Here is a 21,102-nt window from a genome sequence, read left to right as displayed (position 1 = left end):
CAGCTGCTTCTTGACAAGCATCACCAAGTGCAACTTAATGGTAGAAACTAAACAGGTTTCTCATCCCCAGGAGAGAGGGGTCCTCCCCAAGTGCTCATTCATACTGGGGATGCCCTACCAAGCTGCATAGCCTGGCCCTCTTGCTGCTTCAGTCTGAAACTGGCAACTGTGTGTTAGAACAGCTCTTTCCCAGTATCTAGTATGGAACAAGATTGGGGTTCTCTTGCCATCATGAACCAAAGCCTGTGGGCCAAGTCCCAACACAGAACAGACACCCTACTATGAGTGATTGCCAATGCCGCTCTCCACAGCACCATATTGGTTAGCTGGCACAAGCACTTATGAAAAGTGGCCAAAAAGGAGCTGAGAAGAAAGTGGCTTACCCATTTTTTAAGAAAGATTGGCACCCGCTATGCTCACCATAAGGCACATTGGGAAAGCACTGGTCACACGGACTCAGCGAATGAAAACTGCATCTCATGGTCCCAAGGGCCATGTTTCTCAAGTGAGTCTCGCTGCAGAGCGATACCATCGCATTTAGAACATTGGAGCTAATTACTGAGAGCTTTCCAGATAAAAACTGCCTGACCAACTTCCTTGGATTGAATCTGAACCTGTAGCAAAATGTCAAAAGTGGCAGGCCATGGCTGACACTCGTGCTGACTTCGAGACTGTGGATGGTTACTGGCTTCATCTATTTCATGTCGGTGTCCATTTCCTACTGCCGCTGTAAACACATCACCACAAACGGAGGAGTGTAAAACAACATGAGTTTATTCTGTTACAGTTCTGGAAGCCAGAAGTCTGAAATGGGTCTTATCTGGTAAAACCAAGGGTTGGCAGGGTTGTGTTCCTTTCGGAGACTCTTGGGGCTTTATGTATTCTTTGGCTTTTGGCTCCTTCCTTGCATGTCTCAGGCCTCTGCTTCCTTCATCACATCTTCTCTGACTCTGACTTGCCTTCTCCCCTCTTTAAGGACCCGGGTGATTACATGGGGTCCACCTAGGTTTTCCAGGATAATGTCCGCATATCAAGTTCTTAATCACATCTGCAGTGTTTCTTTAGCCATATAAGGTACCACATCCACAGGTTCCAGGGATAAGGATGTGGCTGCCTTTGCGGGCAATTATTCTACCACGGTAAATTTTTTTTTTTTTTTTTAATGCATTAGCAAGTTCAGAAGACCTCCTATGCTCAGCACCTAGTGGTGTGCCAAACCTGGAAGACAGTGACAGAAATCCTGACCATAGGCGTACAGATAAATGACTTGAAACAAGTGCTAAATAAGATGACCCCGGGCAGCATGGGAAAGGCATAAAAGAGGCTTACCAGTCTATTTATCCTTTCCACGATGTGTTTGTTCTGAAAAGGCACACTTTTGTTTTGTTTTTTAGATGTTCACATCTTTTGCCTAATTCTAATTGTCCTGTCTTAATATTGAGAATTCATTACATACTGTGGACGTAAGTCCTTTATTTTGTGTATGTTTTGCAGACTTAGTCTCCCAGTCAGTGCCTTGCCTTTTCTTTCTTTTTTTATTTATTTTATTTATTTATTTTTGGCTGCGTTGGGTCTTCGTTGCGGTGCGCGCGCTTCTCATTGCGGTGGCTTCTCTTGTTGTGGAGCACAGGCTCTAGGCGCGCGGGCTCAGTAGTTGTGGCGCACGGGCTCAGTAGTTGTGGTTCACGGGCTCTAGAGCGCAGGCTCAGTAGTTGTGGTGCACAGGCTTAGCTGCTCTGCCGCATGTGGGATCTTCCTGGACCAGGGCTCGAACCCGTGTCCCCTGCCTTGGCAGGCGGATTCTTAACCACTGCGCCACCAGGGAAGTCCCAAAGGCACAGTTTTGAACTGGGAAAAACTAACGGAGCTTCGTGGGGCAGGTAGTTCTGGAAAACAGGACCTGAAGTTGAATGAATTGATAGATGTGAGCTCGTAACCCAAAATCTATTTAAAGGTCAGAACTTATCAGTGGAAACAAAAAGTCTTATCAGTGACAAAAAAGTTATAATGAAAATTATATCTTTCAGCTAGTTAACTTCAAAGCGTCAAGACTCACTGGCGTGGGGGCGCTTCTTCAGTCTCCCGGGTTAGCGGCCTTCTTTGCGCGTTGGCACCGGGCTGTTCCTGCGGTGGTGCCAGGCAGCACTGGAACATGTCTTCCCTGGCGGCGGCGGCGGGGACGGGACCCAGAAGCTGACCCCAGGGCGAGGCTCCGCCAGGAGGTGATTCAGGAGGGAAGGAGCCGCTGGCAGGGGACTGGGGGAAGGGGGCAAGGACGGGAGAGAACCAATTGCCTACGTCATCCAATGAGTTACTGCTGCACGTGAGCGAAGGTTAACCTCGGGTTGATTCCTCCCTGCGGAAGCAGGTGGCTGGGCCTTTGATACCTCCGCCCCAGGCACCCTCATTTCTTGGCATTTCCACTCAACTCAGTGAGAGGCAAAGGACTCCAGAGGCAAGAGAAAGCCCCTCGGGCCACAGAATGCAGATCTGGCAGTTCAAAGTGATGGGCGTCGGGGGACTAACCTCTACACAACCGCTGCAATGGTTTCAAGTGGGGCTCTTTCTTCCCCTGCATAATACAGTAAGTCTCCTACATACGAACCTTCAAGTTGCGAACTTTCCAAGATGCGAACGTGCATTCCATCAGTGTCAGGCGTGAGTGGAATTGCCGCTTGCCCTCCGTCTCCTATTGCTGACAATCCTTCAGCTCTACCGTCGCCCACCTCCTCTCCCTCCTCCAGTCAGTAACTCTTCTTGCCCGCTCACTCGATGCCAGCCCCTGGATGCCAGCTGTTGTGCTGTACTACTGTCCTTTTCAAGGGACTGTACTGTAAGAGTAAAAATTTTTCTTTATTTTTTGTGTTCGTTTTTTTATGTATTATTTGTGTGAAAAGTATTCTAAACCTATTACAGTACAGTACTATATAGCCGACTGTGTTAGTCGGGTACCTAGGCTAGGTCTGTTGGACTTAGGAACAAACTGGACTTACGAACGCGCTCTCAGAACAGAACTCGTTTGTATGTAGAGGACTTACTGTAGTTATGCTACCACGGTTAGAACAGGAAGAACCAGAGCAAGGCGGGTACCAATGGAATGCTACTGCAGTTATATTTTAGAACAGAATGGGATGATTACTAGAGACCACGTTTCATGGCTTTGGTGTCTCAAAACATTCCATTGAAGTCTGCATTTTGGAGTCTTTTGTAAAATGACACTTACATGATGTAGAATCAAACAGTGGATTTTTAAAAAGATAATGACAGGTAATACCAAGAAGTAAGGCTAGTAAGCATAAATTTTCACTTTGTGGACTTCCTTGTCATCACATTCCCTCTGTCTGTTGTAGTAATAGAAAGTATTGTCCCGTCTCTCAAGTTTCTTCACATATCCTGTCTCTGGCCAACGATCTACCTGTATATTGAAAACCAGAATACAAATATTGTAATGCTGATGTTCTTTTTATATAATATTTCACTATCAAACAGTTAAAAACACAAGTCACATCAAACAATTAAAGTACAAAATTAAATTTAAAAACACTTGAGCTCTTAGTGATATCTTACACACACACACACACACACACACACACACAACACACAACACACTTAAGTTGTATCCTTATACTGCAGGACAACTAATTCAGTGCTTCTCCCTAGATCCCAATTTCTAGATTTAAATTTCTACTCTGCAGCCAAGATAAAACATTCAAAATAATCTAAACTTTATCCTTCTTATGTTTACAAACTATTTTAAGCATGATTACTTACTTACCTCTAAAAATAATACCCAAGGAGGAAATTAGGGCTAGGCCCAGGCCACAGGGGTGACTAAAGGAAGCAGTTAGACTAGAGATATCTAAATCTCTACATCTAGAAAATCTCTATATCTAGAGAAATACACATGTATTTCCTCATGTCCATGTTTCAAGTTCACACCTTAAAACTCAATTTTTCATAGAAATTTGAGGTCATGAACATAGTCCTTAGCAATCTCTTCTTACCTTCTCCACACTAGTCTTTCTCGTTCGCCATATTGGTTTGCTTACTTGATCGTTTGGCTTGATCTAGTTTGGACATTTTTCTCCGCTTCCTCTCTGAATTTGCGTTATACCTTCTTGCTCAGGTCAATGCATTTTTGCTGTGTTAGGTATGTTGCTTCTGGATTGTGTGACATGTACTCCACCACTGTCAAAACCCTAGTATTTTGATTTTGTGTTCCTGGCATAAAAACCAAGTCCTGTTCTTCAACATCATCTCTACAGGCAGCTACTCATTCTCCAATCCCTCACTTACAAATCACAGCCTCCAAACTGGAACACGAAAATGCCACGAATACAAAAGAACACACATCCTTTATTTTCTAACAACATATTTTCGCTTTCTTCTGTGGTCTCGCTTATTTAGGAGTTAGCAAAAACGGGTAGCAGCCTACTGGTAAACCTTGGCAGGCTCTCTGACACGTACATCATAGAGAAAAGCAATGCTCTCCATCGCTTAGGTCAAGCCTGCTTTTTGTTGCTTCCATTACCCTCAGCAGAGAAAGGAAGAAGTTCTCAAGATACCGTTACCGCTGTCTTCCTCTTGGGGCCAAGAGCAGGCTCTCACATTTAGTAGGCTCCCCCAACCACCTCATTCAGTGAAGACACAGTACACTGCTGCTTCTTCAGAATACCCGCAGCACTTTATGTGGGATTGAGGAAGGAGACAGACGGGCCCAGGCTGGGCAGCTGCAACCAGTCTCCTGCTAACACCTCGAGATAAGAGACCAGCAAGAGCAGAGCCCTGATTGGGTGGAAGACAACGTGACCACATTTTTCTCATTCTTGTGGCAAAGGGGATTTTCTGGCTGGACACGTGCGCAGAGAAGATCCTCAGTCTCGGGAGGGGCCAAAGGAGAGAGGAGCCACCAGCCCATAATATGTCCTGCCAACCTCCCAGAAACCTTCGCGCTGGAATCCATCTTGGCTGAGAGATGCGTATGCACCCACCAGGAAGGACCCTGAGTCAGGCCAAATGTGGGCACGAACAGGACGATTGGCCAGAGGTAACCCAGAAGACTGCCCCCATGTAAGCGATCTCAGCCACCCCTATTGCGCGCAACTCTGAGTCTGCCTGTGTGTTCTTCAACACGTACTTTGCTCCCAATAAACACTTTATCTGCTTCACAATCTCTGTCACTTTGCTGAATTATTTCTTCAAAGAAGACAAGGACTGAGGTCCTGCTTCCAGCTGCCTCACCCTAGGAAATCAGGGGGGGCTTCCAAACAGAGGTACTGGTTCTGTCTCATCAACCTCTAGGATTTTTTCTTTCTATAACCCTTTGCTGTTTCATAATTTTTTCTTCTTGGCTTTCTACCCATCACTCCCATTCAACCTAGGAAACCTTCATTCCTTAGAGAATGGTGGAGGGGTGTGATATGGTCCTCAAGTCAGCTCTCCTTGGGCAGGAGGTCAGTAAGCATTAATAGTGCCCATAAGGACATGTGCTTCAGGTAAGGATAAGAACATCGCCCAAACCCTTCAGACCGCTGCCAATCAAGGCAAGCCTTCAGTTACCCTCCTGTCCGTCCTTCAAGGCCCACTGCAAATGCCTCTCGGGGCATGAAGCCCTTTTGGAAGATTGTCCCTGAAGGAAGAAAATTTCATCTTCCTTTAATTTTGGGGGGCATGTATTTTCACTTGTGTAAGTTTTTATTGTTCGTCACTCTTAATCTTCCACTCCAAGATACAGGAATAATAAAAGCTATCATTCACTGAACGCCATTCATTCACTCAGCAAACTACTACTGAGCACTACAGTGCGAGGCACTTGCAACACATGCTTTCATTTAATTCCTGAGACAATCTTCTAAAGCAGGCACTGGCATCACCATTTTACACTTGAGCTCAGTAAGGGTTATGAACCTTGTTCAGGGTTCCCTAGCCAAGGAGGAGAGCCAGAATGCAAAGCCTGGGCAGACTGATTCCAAATCCTGTACTCGAAGTTTCTTGAGGTCAGGCATTTGCTTTTATATTTATCTTTTTAAAGCACCTGGCACAGAAATTTGCACATGGCAGGTACCCAATAGATATACACTGAAGTGAAATGCAAAACCTCTCTACAACTGTCAAGTCATATAGTGGATCGGGTTGTGACACACACACACACACACACACACACATACACAACCCTCAGGTGCTTTTTGGGACTTCCCCTTTAAGGGTGTTCTTTGTGTTCCCTTAAATCTGATCTTATCTCAGTCTCTTATCTCTTATCTGATCTCAATCACAACAGTTTCTGAGGTGGTGGTGTAGGTGCATCAGCGCCTGTATGATCGCCTTGCCTATATGACCCTGGGTCTTACACACCTTTCAGGGGCATAGCCTATCCCAATCTTAAGGCAAGTGTATGAAGCTTATTTTTGAACTGCATTAAAATGCTGATGCTTGTGTTTTACAACTATTTAGAAGCCACAGATGATAGAGTAATGAAAACTCCCTTTTGGTAATGGGGACCAAAGAGTAAAATGCTGGTAGATATGAAGAAATGGATATGTGAAAGTCATAGTCATCCATCAAATCCTCATTTGATCAGTATGTTTATTTTCATTCCTTACCACCCCTAATAATCTCTATGGAATTAACATCCATTAAATGAAAGAGTCTATTACATTTTAGCTCTGTATTGCCTCCATCTTTTTTCCTATCTACTTTTTTAGGACGTGTTAAGCAGAGATCAAAGAGTAGAATGAAGGAAGAAAAAGAATATGGGGATCTGAAAAACCCATCTAAGAATTAGCCTCTGAACAATGGTGAGTTAATAATAAAAACATAAAACAAAAATAAAAAACAAGTTAATAATAAACACTTTGTTGCAACCTCAGCTCTAAAAGTTAAAATACATTTATGAATACTATGTCATATTCTATAATATCCTTCCAAACTCAGCCTCCTAGTATTCAGTAGAATAAATGAATTTTAAAAATCACATTATAAACTGGGGCCATATCTAGATTTTGGTATAGTCTTTGAAAAGCAAAACCATGTCTCTAATCTCTCAAGAAAGTCTGGAATACACAACCAAAGTCGGGAGATTTTGTCACCTAAAGAACTTAACCCCTTTATAATTTGTGGTTAAAGTAAAAAAGAAACAGGAAAGAAATAATAGTTCCACAGCAAACTGAATATCTGATAATAGAATTACCTTAGGGAGAGAAAATGACTCTGCTTTGATGGTCTACCATAAAAGGTTCACAGCACAGTTGTCAGTAAAAGCTAGAAAATTCTTAATGTTTCTGTGCTGAGGAACCACCTCTTGCCCCAGTCTGCCTGAAAATCATTCTTCTGGGCCTCAGTTCCCCATCAGTAAAACGAGAGGGCTGGAGTAGAATTCCCTTTTAATATTCTCTGGTTCTTTGTTGGAGGTGGGTTTTTTGTTTGGTTGGTTTGTTTTTTTTGTTTGTTTGTTTGTTTGTTTTTTAGTGCTTTTCACCACCTAACAAACTCATTTTGAGTTCAGGTTTGTAGAGGCATAAATCTTACCATAGAAACTTGCTTCACTTGTTTATATTCAATTTCATCTCGATATCCTGCGTGTTGAAATCTGTACAGATTTTCTATCTCTTCTGACCACTTTTTGGCATGACTTACTGATTTTGGTTTCAGGTCAGAACTAGCCATGGCTACAGAGGTCTTATTACCAGTTATTTCTGAAAGATGTGAAAACAACATTAATAGATAACGTAATAGTGACAGTTTGTGAAATCCCTTTAAGAATGAACAAAACTAGCGTTGAAAAAAAATTAGAGAGTTAAGAATTCCATTAAATATATTAGATTTTTAAACATTCAATTCCAAGAGTGAGAAGGATTCATGTTCTATTTTGGAAATAAAATAAAATCAACCCTGAAAGATACATAAAATTGCATTCAGAGTTACAGAGTGCTGTCCTAAATGCTGCAGACTAATTCTGGTATTTCAGACCATAGTTTATACATTTCTGAAATCACACTCTTGGTTTTAACTGCTCAGGAGATTGTCAGAATATCCCACCACCATTTCATTTAATCATATTCAAAACTTTATCTCCCTTTTTGTCCGTTAAGGGAAAGTAAGATCGGTCTTCTCACTCTCTTCCTTTTCTTCTTACTGGGAAGCAATGGTTTCTTCCTTTTCCTTTTCTTGACTGTTTGGAAACATGCCAGTCACCGCAGTCCCCTGACTCAGGCCACTGTGTCCTGATGTGAGAAGACGGACTGTCGACACAGTCAATGACAGCTGTGTGGCTGTCCTGACACTGAGATCCCTGACTTTAAAGCAATGTAGTCCTTAAAATTAAATTTTCAGCTCTAGTTCACGTAACTGTCTAGTCACCAAACTTGTATAGCCAGTTCTTCAAAGACATAATCTTGCACTTGTTTTTTTGGCGACTTCTTATTTTATTACCAAAATATATCATTCATTTAACATTTATTATTATATATAATATTATATAATACCTATTATATACAATATATGTATATTTTAATATTATATAATTATTATATACTAATATATTTTACAGTCATTTATTAAAATAAAGTGCCCAGAATTTTCACCATGATTCCTTGAATTCATTCTCCTATTTAAATATGTTTCTATTGGCTGAAATACATTAAAATCAGACCTAATAAAGTAGGTTTCATGTAAATGGAACCTGTAAATGAATTCATATTTTTTGAATTTTTTCAGTTCTAATGACAAATGCTTATTATGTTAAAGAAGTCAAGCAAAACATTAAAGTACAAAAAGAGAAGGCAAAATAATCATCACAACAGTTAGAATTATCCATCAGGTGAATATCATCCCAACCAAATGATGAGTTAGAAGGACAGACTTAAAAAGTTTTATGAAAAGGAATCTTATAACAAATGCTTTAACAAGTGTAATAAATTTAGCTTTACCTGGATTTACCAGGAGGGAAAATAGGAAATGGAAATAAAATTGACGGGAATTGCTGAACTTCAGATAAATGTTTCTTCAGTATTAAATATTAAATGTTTCTTCAATATTAAAGATGTAGTGTAGAAGTTCTCTAAATGGTTAATAAAAAAGACTGTTAAGTAAATAAAAGTAATAAAAGACTGCTAATAAATGATAAAAGACTTAATAAAAAAGACTGTTAGGACACTAAGTCATTTGTTTGAAGTCCATGTATAAATCACGCACTAGTACTGAGTGATTCATTTCTAGGAAAAATAAGGAAATTGGTCTTATGCTTCCTCCCACCTCCTCTAGAATTGTGTTACATAAGTTAACATTCTAAAGGTTATGACACTGACATTCTATTCTGAAACCATAGTTCCCACAGTTGTTCAGACTTAGCTCCGTGTTTAAATGAAGTCATTTGAGTCACCCTGTTCTCACTCTGATGATGGTAGCAACCACCTAAGTGGATATATCATTAGAATTGTTGTTTGCATTTTTTTCCCATTGCATGCTAACACATATATTGATGAGAATGAAGACAATTAAGGTATTGTTACTATTTGATTTTTTAAAAATTTTGATGCTTATTTATGAATTTAGGTTCAGGCTCATGTTGTAATTTAAGGCAGTACATTGTTATGTTATTGTATAAATTTATGTAAAATTTGGAAAACCTGACACAACAAGACATAAGCCATATTTCAGTCAAACTTTGTCCTTCAACTGCATTCATTTTAATGGGAGGTTGACTGCTTCATTGCTGCACATATACTAATTATGACCAATAAGTGAGTTGGACATATGTGGTACAGCCTGATGATCCAGTAACATATATAATTATATATTTTATATATATACATAGATATATATTCCACAGGAAAATGACACTAAGAAACATGGGAGAAAAACGGTGCAAATTCAGGGTATTAAAAATACTTTCAGGGTGCTTCCCTGGTGGCGCAGTGGTTGAGAATCTGCCTGCCAATGCAGGGGACACGGGTTCGAGCCCTGGTCTGGGAAGATCCCACATGCCACGGAGCAGCTGGGCCCGTGAGCCACAATTACTGAGCCTGCGCGTCTGGAGCCTCTGCTCCGCAACAAGAGAGGCCGCGATAGTGAGAGGCCCGTGCACCGCGATGAAGAGTGGCCCCCGCTTGCCACAACTAGAGAAAGCCCTCGCACAGAAACAAAGACCCAACACAGCCATAAATAAATAAATAAGTAAATAAAATTAAAAAAAGAAAAAAGAAAAAAGAAACTGGTCCTGGAGGTGGCTCCCCCAGAGGGTCCACCAATGGCTAGAAAAAAAAAAAAAAAAAAACTTTCAAAATGAGTCATGTTTTTATATGAATTTAGTGGCTGTAATATTTAACATTGGTTTTACAGTTTTCTCAGAGCAGTGATACTATCTTAATTTTTGTTTCACCCAAGCCATTTCTGCTTGAGGCTTGGCTTTTTGATATATAATAAAATACTTTTATTTACTCATAGTCATTCAAAAAGTATTTTCCTAAATGTTATCTATGTAACCTTTCATCATTTTCAAACATTTAATAGAGCAGAAAAATATGCTGCATTCAGCTTAACTACTGGGGAAATCGCCATTTTTCTCAGAAGAAATATGCATCCCCCTAAACATATCAGGCATTTGGGAGTTCCCTGGCAGTCCAGTGGTTAGGAATCTGTGCTTCCACTTCAGGGGGCACGGGTTCAATCCCTGCGCAGGGGAACTAAGATCCCACATGCCACACGGCCAAATAAATAAATAAACAAACATATCAGGCATTTCAATACTCTGCTTTCCCAAAATATCTAAAGGGAACGTGAGTGTATTTTCACCATAAGAGGAACCCTAGTGGCTATACTATATGGTGATGGTGTAAATTCTTTTGGTCTCTCTTACCACTTACTACTTATTAAAAACAGAATGCAACTAAAAATAGGAAAGATCAACTTAAAATTCCTTAAAGATTTCCGTGATTCCCATAAATTCACTGGTAGCACTAATTCTGCTGGTAGCCTTCAGCACTGTGAAAGTTAGTGGTTTCTTTAATGACAGCTGTGGCAAAAAATAATTTATATAAAATACATTTGACCTCTGTAATACTAAGCTGTGTCTGGAAAAACAGGAAATGGCAATGCCTGAGTCTCTAGTTTGCAAAAATCAAATTTTGTTAAACAGTATTAGGGTTTATGTGGGTATTTAAAAATCCCACCAATATTAAGTCCGTGACAATCTGAGGTTTTTATCTAACAGAAGCCTTTGATGTAATCTCAAACTCCCTTCTATGCAAAAAGCCATCACCTTCTTCTAGCTCTGAAAAGTGCTTTTACTTTTATAGTCGTATTAAAACCCCAAGAGCTATCAGAAAGGCTAATCTTCCATTTCTTTCCCCATTTTATTTTTTCTATTCCTAGACACAGCAGAATACGGCGGAGGGGCCCTTTAACTAGCATGTAACCTGGGCCAAGTCAGTTCACTCTCGCGGGCCTCTGCTTCCTGAACTGAGAAGAGGTCTCACTAGATTATCTCTACAATTCTTACACTTCCCTTCCCAAAGTTTTTGGGGGTTCAGCTGAACAACAGAATTGGTTTCCATAACAGGCCTTGGTGGTCCATGGTCCAGGTGTGCGAGTGTGCATCTGCACAGCAGAAAGCCCCTCCTTTCGGGGACCCCGCGAGCTGACCGATAGGGCTTCTCTGGTCCCTCAAACTTTTTTTTTTTTCCTTCCAGAAATCAACAATCACGTCTGTAAGGTAAAATCTGCCTAGAGAAGGCTGAGATGGAGAAAGTATCCTAAACCCTGGGGATCAAATGACTGACCTGCAGGGAACTCAGAAAGGAGCCCCCAGAATCGAGACCCCTAAAGACAAAGGCGGCGCGGAAACTACGGAGACTCGAAATTAAAGACCCTTCCTGAAAAAGAGGAAACGAGAAAAAAGAGGAGCGAGGCGGACAGATTTCAGGTACCCTGAAGGAGCAGCGGGGCAGAAGGGGCGGAGCCTGGGCTTCGGGGCGGGGCCTGGCAGGCACAGGGGCGGGGCGAGCAGGGCCGACCCCGCAGCGACGCGCCCACTCACCCGTGGGTCCTGCTCGCCCGGGTAACCTTCGCTCGGCCATCCTTGAGAGGCCGGGGCGCCCCGCCTGGGAGCTCGCCAGCGAACCGGGCGGTGCTCGTGTTCTCCGCTCGGGATCCGTGGGCTGCGCTGGGCCAGCGAGAGGCCAACTGTAGCGGCCTCGGCGACACTCGCTTCACCCGGCAACGCCCAGCGCAGCTCGAGCGCTCAACTCCTTCAGGCCCCTTTGTGCTCGCTCAGGCCCCGCCCCCTCCGAACGGGCCTTTGTGCGCAAGCGCGTGGGTGGAGCCTTGCAACTTCCCAAGCCCACTTCGAGGTGGAGAGAAGCCCGCTGCATGAATCACAGACTGAATTCCCTAAAAAAGCCGATCAGAGAACAGAGACCATTGGTGCGTCTGGTCCCTGATGGTAGATGCCTCCTATCTGTCCCACCTCTTCTTCTTTTGTTGGAATTAAATGAGCCAATCCATAGGGTCGAGCACAGTGCCTGACAATTAGTAAACCTATGATAAATGACACCTATAGCTTTATCTTTTCCCAACATTACCTACATTATTAATCATTTAAAAGACTACCTATTTACTTACAACTCCCAAATTTATTTCCTTAGCCCAGATCTCTCTCTAAATTCTAGACTCGTATAACCAACGTGTATTCAACGTCTATCTGGTTGTCCAAAACAACCACCCTCCAAACACCCACCCTCAAACCTGCCCCTTCCACGGTCTCCCCCTTTCGGTAGGTGGTCCCTAGAGTCCACTTTCTCTGGCCCTCCATCAGCAAAATATCCATCCATCTGCAAAACCTGTTGGCTCTACTGATCCCATCCAGCGCAAGCCACCATCACTTTTCCCCCTCTGGTTATTGCAAGAGTTCCCAACAGGCTTCTCTTGTCCCCTGCAGTCTATTCTCAACAAAACAATAGGTTCGATCTTGTTAAAACCTAAACAAGATTATGTCATTTCTCTTCTCCCAATCCTGCAATGGCTTCCCGTTTTACAGAGTAAAAACCAACAAAGCCCTTCAAGATTTGCACGCAATCCCTCCTCCCTTGCTCGGGAGCCCGGGATCACTTTGCTCCAGCCACACTGGCTTGTCTGTTCCTCACCCTGCTCCCACATTAAGGATTTAGATGTAGCTGCTTCCTCTGCCTGGAATGGTCTTCCTCCATTTATCCCCTTGGCTAACTTCCTTGTTTTCAAGTCTTTGTTGATATCTCAACTTGCCCATCGCAATCCCTGTAGCTCTCTCTTCCCATCACGTTCTCTATCTGTCTTACTATGTTCTAGTGTTTCTTTTTTCCACAAGACTTATCACCTTCTAATATACTATTTATACTGCTTGTTTCTTTTTTTTCCTTTTCTTAGCATAATGCTTTTCTATATTGCTTGTTTCTTAATTTTATTATTTATCTTTCACTAGAATGTAGTTTCCATCAAGCGAGAGATCTTGTTAACTAAATTCCTAGAACAGTGCTTAGCACTCAGTAGGTACTAAAACAATATATTCTGAATAAATATATTTCACTACCACTGCCACTATGATGCTGTGGCAGCAGTATAGCGTGGTGCCTAGGACACTGGCATCTAGGGCATGACCTTGGATTTGAATCTGGGTTCTACTACTTAAACTAAGTTTCCTTAACTGTAAAATGAAGACAAAAACTGTACCTATCTGATGGGGTTGTTGTGAGGATGAAGAAATAAATATACACCTAAATGTATTTAGGACAGCATCTGGAACTGCATAAATGATGTCAATAGATATTATTATTTCCACTAGAACGTGCGTTCCATTACCGCATGGGCTTGGCTTGGCTCACTGCTGAATCTTTAGTGTCTAGAACAGTGTCTAGCACATAGTAGATGGTCAACAAGTATTTGTTAAATGAAAAAATGAATTCTCACTATCACATTTCCTGGAGTGTTGCAGTACCTTCCTACCCAGACACCCAGCCCCAGACCGAGTGGTCTTTCTAAACTTGAATCCAGTGGTTCTCAAACTTTAGCATCTATCAGAATCCCCTGGAGGGAAGGTGTGTTAAAACAGACAGCCATGGGACTTCCCTGGTGGTCCAGTGGTTAAGACTCCGCGCTTCCAGTGCAAGGGATGTGGGTTCCATCCATGGTCGGGGAACTAAGACCCCACATGCCAAGTGGCATGGCCAAACAAACAAACAAAACAAACAAAAAACCCCCCAAAAGACTGTTGGGCCCATCTCCAGAGTTTCTGATTCAGTAGGTCTGGGCTGGGGTAGAAAATTTTCATTTCTAACCCGTTTCCAAATACTATTGGTGGTGTTCTTCCAGGTGTCATATTTTGAGAAATACTGCTCTAATCTCACCTGTCACTGCCTTGTTTCAAACCACCCTGGCTTGCCACTGTCACTCAAGTTAGAGTTTCAACTCCTTGGCTTGGTGTACAAGACCTTCTTGATCTGGTCCTTTCCTTAAAATAATTTTCTTATTGAGGTGCAGTTGATGTACAAGATTATATGTTTCAGGTGTACAACATAGTGATTCACAATATTTAAATGTTATACTCCACTTATGGTTATTATAAAATCTTGGCTATAGTCTTTGTGTTGTACAATATATCCTTGTAGCTTGTTTATTTTATACATAGTAGTTTGTACCTCTTAATCCCCTACCCCTATCTTGCCCCTGCCTGCTTCCCTCTCCCTACTGGTAACCACTAGTTTGTTCTCTATATCTGTGAGTCTGTTGCTTTTTTGTTATATTCACTAGTTTAAAAAAACTTTTTAGATTCTACAAATAAGCGATATCATACAGTATTTGTCTTTCTTTATCTACCTTATTTCACTTAGCATAATGCCCTCCAAGTCCATCCATGTTGTTGCAAATGACAAAATTTCATTCTTTTTTTATGGCTGAGTAGTAGTTCATTATATATATATATATACACATATATATATATATACACATATATATACATATATATATATATGTATATATATGTATATATATATATATATATCTCACATCTTCTTTACCCATTCATCTGTTGATGGACACTTAGGTTGATTCCATATCTTGGCAATTGTAAATCATGCTGCTATGAACCTTGGAGTGCATGTATCTTTTTGAATTAGTGGGTTGTTTCAATTGTAAATCATGCTGCTATGAACCTTGGAGTGCATGTATCTTTTTGAATTAGTGGGTTGTTTTTTTTTTTTGGATATATACCCAGGAGTGGAATTGCTGGGTCATATGAGAGTTCTATTTTTAGTTTTTTGAGAAACTTCCATACTGTTTTCCACAGTGGCTGCACCAATTTACATTCCCACCAACAGTGTACAAGGGATCTCTTTTCTCCACATCTTCACCAATATTTATTTGTGTTCTTTTTGACGATAGTCGTTCTGGTGTAAGGTGATATCTCATTGTGGTACTAATTTGCATTTCTCTGTTGATTAATGATGTTGAGCATCTTTTCATGTCCCTGTTGGCCATCTGTATGTCTTCTTTGGAAAAATGTCTGTTCAGGTCTTCTGCCCATTTTTAAATTGGATTGTTTGGTTTTTTGATGTTGAGTTGTATGAGCTGTTTAAATATTTTGTATATTAACCCCTTATAGGTCGTATTACTTGCAAATATTTTCTCCCATTTAGTAGGTTATCTTTTGGGCTTGTTGATGGTTTCCTAGCTGCGCAAAAGTTTTTAAGCTTAATTAGGTCCCATCTGTTTATTTTGCTTTTATTTCCTTTGCTTTAGGAGACAGACCTCCAAAAACATTGTGACAATCTTTTTTTTTAATTTACCATTTATTTATTTATTTGGCTGCATTGGGTCTAAGTTGCTGCACGCAGGCTTTCTCTAGTTGTGGCGAGCGGGGGCTGCTCTTTGTTGTGGTGCGCGGGCTTCTCATTGCAGTGGCTTCTCTTGTTGTGGAGCATGGGCTCTAGGCGCACGGGCTTCAGTAGTTGTGGCGCGTGGGCTCAGTAGTTGTGGTGTGTGGGCTCAGTAGTTGTGGCTCACAGGCTCTAGAGCACTGGCTCAGTAGTTGTGGTGCACGGGCTTAGCTGCTCCACGGCATGTGGGATCTTCCCGGACCAGGGCTCGAACCTGTGTCCCCTGCTTTGGCAGGTGGATTCTTAACCACTGCGCCACCAGGGAGGTCCCACATTGTGACAATTTATGTCAGAGTGTTACACCTATGTTTTCTTCTAGGAGTCTTATGGTTTCTGGTCTTACATTTAGGTCTTTAATCTATTTTGAGTTATTTTTGTATATGATGTTAGAAGTGTTCTAATTTCATTTTTTACATGTAGCTGTCCAGTTTTCCCAACACCACCATTGAAGAGACTGTCTTTTCCCCATTGTATATCCTTGCTTCCTTTGTTGTAGATTAATTAACCATAAGTGTGTGGTTTATTTCTGGGCTCTCTGTCCTGTTCCACTGATCTATGTGTCTGTTCTTGTGCCAATATCATACTGTTTTGATTACTGTAGTTTTGTAGTCCAGTCTGAAGTCAGGGAGTGTGATTCCTCCAGTTCTGTTCTTTCTCAAGATTGTTTTGGCTATCAGGGTCTTTTGTGTTTCCATACAAATTTTAAAACTATTTGTTATAGTTCTGTGAAAAATGCCCTTGATATTTTGATAGGGATTGCTTTGAATCTGTAGCTTGCCTTGGGTAGCATGGTCATTTTAACAATATTAATTCTTCCAGTCCACGAACACGTTATATCTTTCCATCTGTTTGTGTCGTCTTCAATTTCTTTCATCACCGTCTTATAGTTTTCCAAGTACAGGTTTTTTACCTCCTTCAGTAGGTTTATTCCTAGGTATTTTATTCTTTTTGATGTGATTGTAAATGGGATTGTTTCCTTAATTTCTCTGTCCAATAGCTCATTGTTAGTGTACAGAAATGCAACTGATTTCTGTTTATTAATTTTATGTCCTGGAACTTTACCAAATTCATTGATGAGCTCTAGTAGTTTTCTAGTGGCATCTTCAGGATTTTCTATGTATAGTATCATGTCATCTGTAAACAGCAACAGTTTTACTTCTTCTTTCCAATTTGGATTCCTTTTATTTCTTTTTCTTGTCTGATTGTTGTGGCTAGGACTCCCAATACTATGTTGAATAAAAGTGGCAAGAGTGGGCAACCTTGTCTTCTCCCTGATCTTAGAGAAATGCTTTCAGCTTTTCACCATTGAGTTTGATGTTAGCTGTGGGCTCGTTATATATGGCCTTTATTATGTTGAGGCATGTTCCCTCTATGCCCACTTTCTGGAGGGTTTTTATCATAAATGGATTTTGAATTTTGTCAAAAGCTTTTTATTGAGACAATTATATGATTTTTATTCTTCAATTTGTTAATGTGGTATATCACATTGATTTGTGGATATTGAAAAATATTTGCATCCATGGGATAAATCCCACTTGATCATGCTATCTGATCCTTTTAATGTAATGTTGGATTCAGTTTGTTAATATTTTGTTGAGGATTTTTGCATCTATACTCCTCAGTGATACTGGTCTGTAATTTTCTTTTTTGTGATATCTTTGGTTTTGGCATCAGGGCGATGCTGGCCTTGTAGAATAAGTTTGGAAGCATTCCTCCCTCTGCAATTTTTTGGAATAGGTTGAGAAGGTTAGGTGTTAACTCTTTTGTAAATGTTTGGTAGAATTCACCTGTGAAGCCATCTGGCCCTGGACTTTTGGGGAGTTTCCTTTTTATTATTACTGATACAGTTCCATTACTGGCAATTGGTCTGTTCATATTTTCTATTTCTTCCTGGTTCAGTCTTGAGAGAGTGTGCATTTCTAGGAATTTGTCCATTTCTTCTAGGTTGTCCATACTATTGGCATATAGTTGTTCGTAGTAGTCTCTTATAACCCTTGGTATTTTTGTGGTATCAGTTGTAACTTGTCATCTTTCATTTCTGATTTTATTGATTTGGGCCCTCACGCTTTTTTTTCTTGATGAGTCTGGCTAAAGACTTATCAATCTTGTTTATCTTTTCAAAGAGTCAGATCATTGATCTTTTCAGTTTTTTTTTTTAGTCTCTATTTCATTTATTTCTCCTCTGATCTTTATAATTTCTTTCCTTCTACTAACTTTGGGTTTTGTTTATTATTCTTTTTCTAGTTCTTTTAGGTATAAGGATAGGTTGTTTATTTGAGATTTTTCTTATTTCCTGAAGTAAGCTTGTATTGCTATAAACTTCCCTCTTAGAACTGCTTTTGCTTCATTCCATAGATTTTGGACCATTGTGTTTTCATTTTCATTTGTCTCCAGGTATTTTTTGATTTCCTCTTTGATTTCTTCAGTGATCCTTTGGTTGCTTAGTAGCATATTGTTTAGCTTCCAAGTGCTTGTGGTTTTTTTTCTTGTAGTTGATTTCTAGTCTCATAGCATAGTGGTAAGAAAAGATGCTTGATATGATTTCAGTTTTCTTAAATGTACTGATGCTTGTTTTGTGGCCTAGCTTGTGATCTATCCTGGAAAATGTTACATGTGCACTTGAAAAAAATGTGTATTCTGCTACTTTTGGATGGAATGCTCTATAAAAATCAATTAATTAAGTCCATCTGGTCTAGTGCATCATTTAAGGCCAGTTGTTTCCTTATTGATTTTCTGTCTGGATGATCTGTCTATTGATTTAACTAGGGTGTTGAAGTCCCCTATTATCATTGTGTTACTGTCTTTTCTCCCTTTATATCTGTTAATATTTGCTTTATGTATTTAGGTGCTCCAACATTGTGTGTCTATGTACTTACAATTGTTATAATTTCTTCTTGGATAGACCCCTTGATCATTATGTATTATCCTTCCTTGTCTCTTGTAACAGCCTTTATTTTAAATTTATTTTGTCTGATATAAGTATTGCTACTCCAGCTTTCTTTTGATTTCCATTTGGATGGAATACCTTTTTCTATCCCCTCACTTTCAATCTGTGTGTGTCTTTAGGTCTGAAGTGACTCTCTTACAGGCAGCATATATAAGAGTCTTGTTTTGATATCCAATCAGCTACTCTATGTCTTTTGATTGGAGCATTTAGTCCATTTACATTTAAGGTAATTATTGATATATATGTTCTTATTGCCATTTTGTTAATTGTTTGGGAGTTGTTTTTGTAGGTCTTTTTTTCCCTTCTTCTTTTGTTCTCTTGTGATTTGATGATTATCTTTAGTGTTATATTTGGATTCCTTTTTCCTTTTTTATGTGTATCTATTATAGATTTTTGGTTTGTGGTTACCATGAGGTTTTAAAATAAATAAACAAATGTGTGTGTGTGATTGTTTTAAGTTGCTGATCTCTTAATTTCAAATGCATCTTAAACAACTCTGCATTTGCACTCTCCTCCCCTCACACTTACTATTTTTGATATCATATTTAATTTCTAACTGTTTTGTGTATCCCTTAACTGCATATTGTGGATATAGATGATTTTACTTATGTTATCTTTTAACTTTCCTACTGTCTTTATGTGTGGATGATTCACTACCTTTACTGTATGTTTGCCTTTACTGATGAGCTTTTTGCTTTTATAATTTTCAGATTTCCAGATGTGGCCTATTCTTTTTCACTTAGAGAAGTTCCTTTAACATTTCCTGTAAAGCTGGCTTGGTGGTGGTGAACTCTTAGCTTTTGCTTGTCTGTAAAGATTTTGATCTCTCCATCAAATCTGAATGAGAGCCTTGCTGTAGAGTATTCTTGGTTGTAGATTTTCCCCTTTCATCACTTTAAATATATCGTGCCACTCCTTCTGGCCTGCAGAATATCTGCTGAAATGTCATCTGGTAGCCTTATCAGAGTTCTCTTGTACATTACTTGTTATTTTCCCTTGCTGCTTTTCATATTCTCTCTTTATGTTTAATTTTTGCTGTTTTAATTACAATGTGTCTTGGTGTGTTCCTCTTTGGGTAAATCCTGTATGGGTCTTTCTGTGCTTCCTGGACTTGGATGTCTGTTTCCTTTCCCAGGTTAGGGAAGTTTTCAGCTGCTACATCTTCAAGTATGTTCTCAGCCCCTTTATCTCTTTCTTCTCCTTCTGGGACCCTTATAATGTGAATATTAGTGTGCTTTATGTTTTCCCAGAGGTCTCTTAAACTGTCCTCATTTCTTTTCATTATTTTTTTTCTGTTCAGCATCAGTGATTTTCACTACTCTGTCTTCCAGGTTGCTGATTTGTTCCTTTTTATTGTTGATGCCTTCTAGTGCATTTTTCATTTCGGTTATTATATTCTTAATTTCTGGTTGTTCTTTACCGTTTCTAACTCTTCCTTAAAAACTTCTAACTTCTCACTCTGTGCATCCATTCTTCTCCCGTGTTTTTTGACCATCTTACCTCTCACTACCCGGAACTCTTTCTTGGGTAGATTGCCTATCTCCACTTCACTTAGTTCTTCTTCTGGGATTTTATCTTGTTCCATCATTTGGAACATGTTCCTCTGTCACCTCATTTTGCCTAGGTTACTGTTTTTATTTTTATGTGTCTGGTAGATTGGTTGTTTGCTGACCTTAGACAATTGGCCTTTTGTAGGAGATATCCTGTGCATCCCATCAGCACACTCCCCTCTTGTCACCCGAGCTGTAGGTTCCCTCTTTTGAGGGCTGTTGGGTCCTTCTGTTGTGGCAGGCTGACTATGTAGGCAGGCTGGTAGGCTTGGTTGACCGCTGGTCTGGTTGGTTGCCAGGCCCTGCCTTGTATGGAGGCTGCCAGCCACTGGTTGGTAGGACCAGATCATGAGGTGGCTGACTGAAGAACCCTGTGTGTAGGGGTGGTCCTGGGGCTAGTGCTGACTCACTGGTAGGAGGAGTCCGGGTCCGGAAGACTTTGGGGCTCTTGGTACCCACTGGTGGGTGAAGCCAGGTCCTGGAGCTAGTGCCAGTCTACTGGCAGGCAGAGTTGGCTCCTGCAGTCTGGTTGCATGGCCTGGGGCCAGGGGGTGGGGGGTGGGGGGCGGGTCTCAGAGCTGGTGTCAGATTGCTGGTGGGTGGGGCTGGTTCCTGACATAGCTGGATGCAGGCTCTGGGGCATCTTGAAGCTTTTATTGGCCTGCTAGTGGGCAGGGCCAGGGCTCAGCTGGTCCCAATGCAGGGT

The 21,102-nt window shown here is 40.7% G+C and overlaps 2 protein-coding genes across 14 annotated transcripts in view; one reads left to right on the top strand and one right to left on the bottom strand.

The window, feature by feature from the left end:
* The window catches only part of DCLRE1C (DNA cross-link repair 1C), a 116,864-nt gene that overhangs the window by 46,948 nt on the left and 48,814 nt on the right, over positions 1-21,102 (top strand). For 7 of the 8 annotated variants that reach the window (XR_014242619.1, XM_082385415.1, XM_082385413.1 and 4 more), the window contains exons 2-3: positions 6,702-6,794; positions 11,685-11,917. The gene's annotated coding sequence lies outside the window, so the exon portion shown is untranslated. The remainder of the gene's footprint in view (positions 1-6,701; positions 6,795-11,684; positions 11,918-21,102) is intronic. The other variant, XM_082385414.1, reaches the window with a different exon arrangement.
* MEIG1 (meiosis/spermiogenesis associated 1) lies at positions 754-14,946 on the bottom strand. Of its 6 annotated transcripts, none has more exons than XR_014242658.1 (4): positions 12,032-14,946; positions 7,525-7,691; positions 2,606-3,415; positions 754-1,900 (listed from the first exon to the last, which is right to left on the bottom strand). XR_014242658.1 is itself a non-coding variant. In XM_082385756.1 (4 exons), the coding sequence occupies exons 1-3, from the start codon at positions 12,069-12,071 to the stop codon at positions 3,287-3,289; spliced, it is 336 nt and encodes a 111-aa protein (XP_082241882.1). In that variant the 5' UTR covers positions 12,072-14,946; the 3' UTR covers positions 754-2,831; positions 3,275-3,286. The 6 variants fall into 6 exon arrangements, 3 of the variants coding, with proteins under 3 accessions (XP_082241882.1, XP_082241883.1, XP_082241881.1); XR_014242659.1 differs by having other exon boundaries at positions 754-1,218; XR_014242660.1 differs by having other exon boundaries at positions 754-2,831; positions 3,224-3,415.

This window comes from Balaenoptera borealis (assembly GCF_965194805.1).
Source record: "Balaenoptera borealis genome assembly, chromosome: 3".
Lineage (NCBI taxonomy): Eukaryota > Metazoa > Chordata > Mammalia > Artiodactyla > Balaenopteridae > Balaenoptera > Balaenoptera borealis.
The sequence above is the reverse complement of the archived record's forward strand: the minus strand, read 5'-3'. Positions and strand labels throughout refer to the sequence as shown.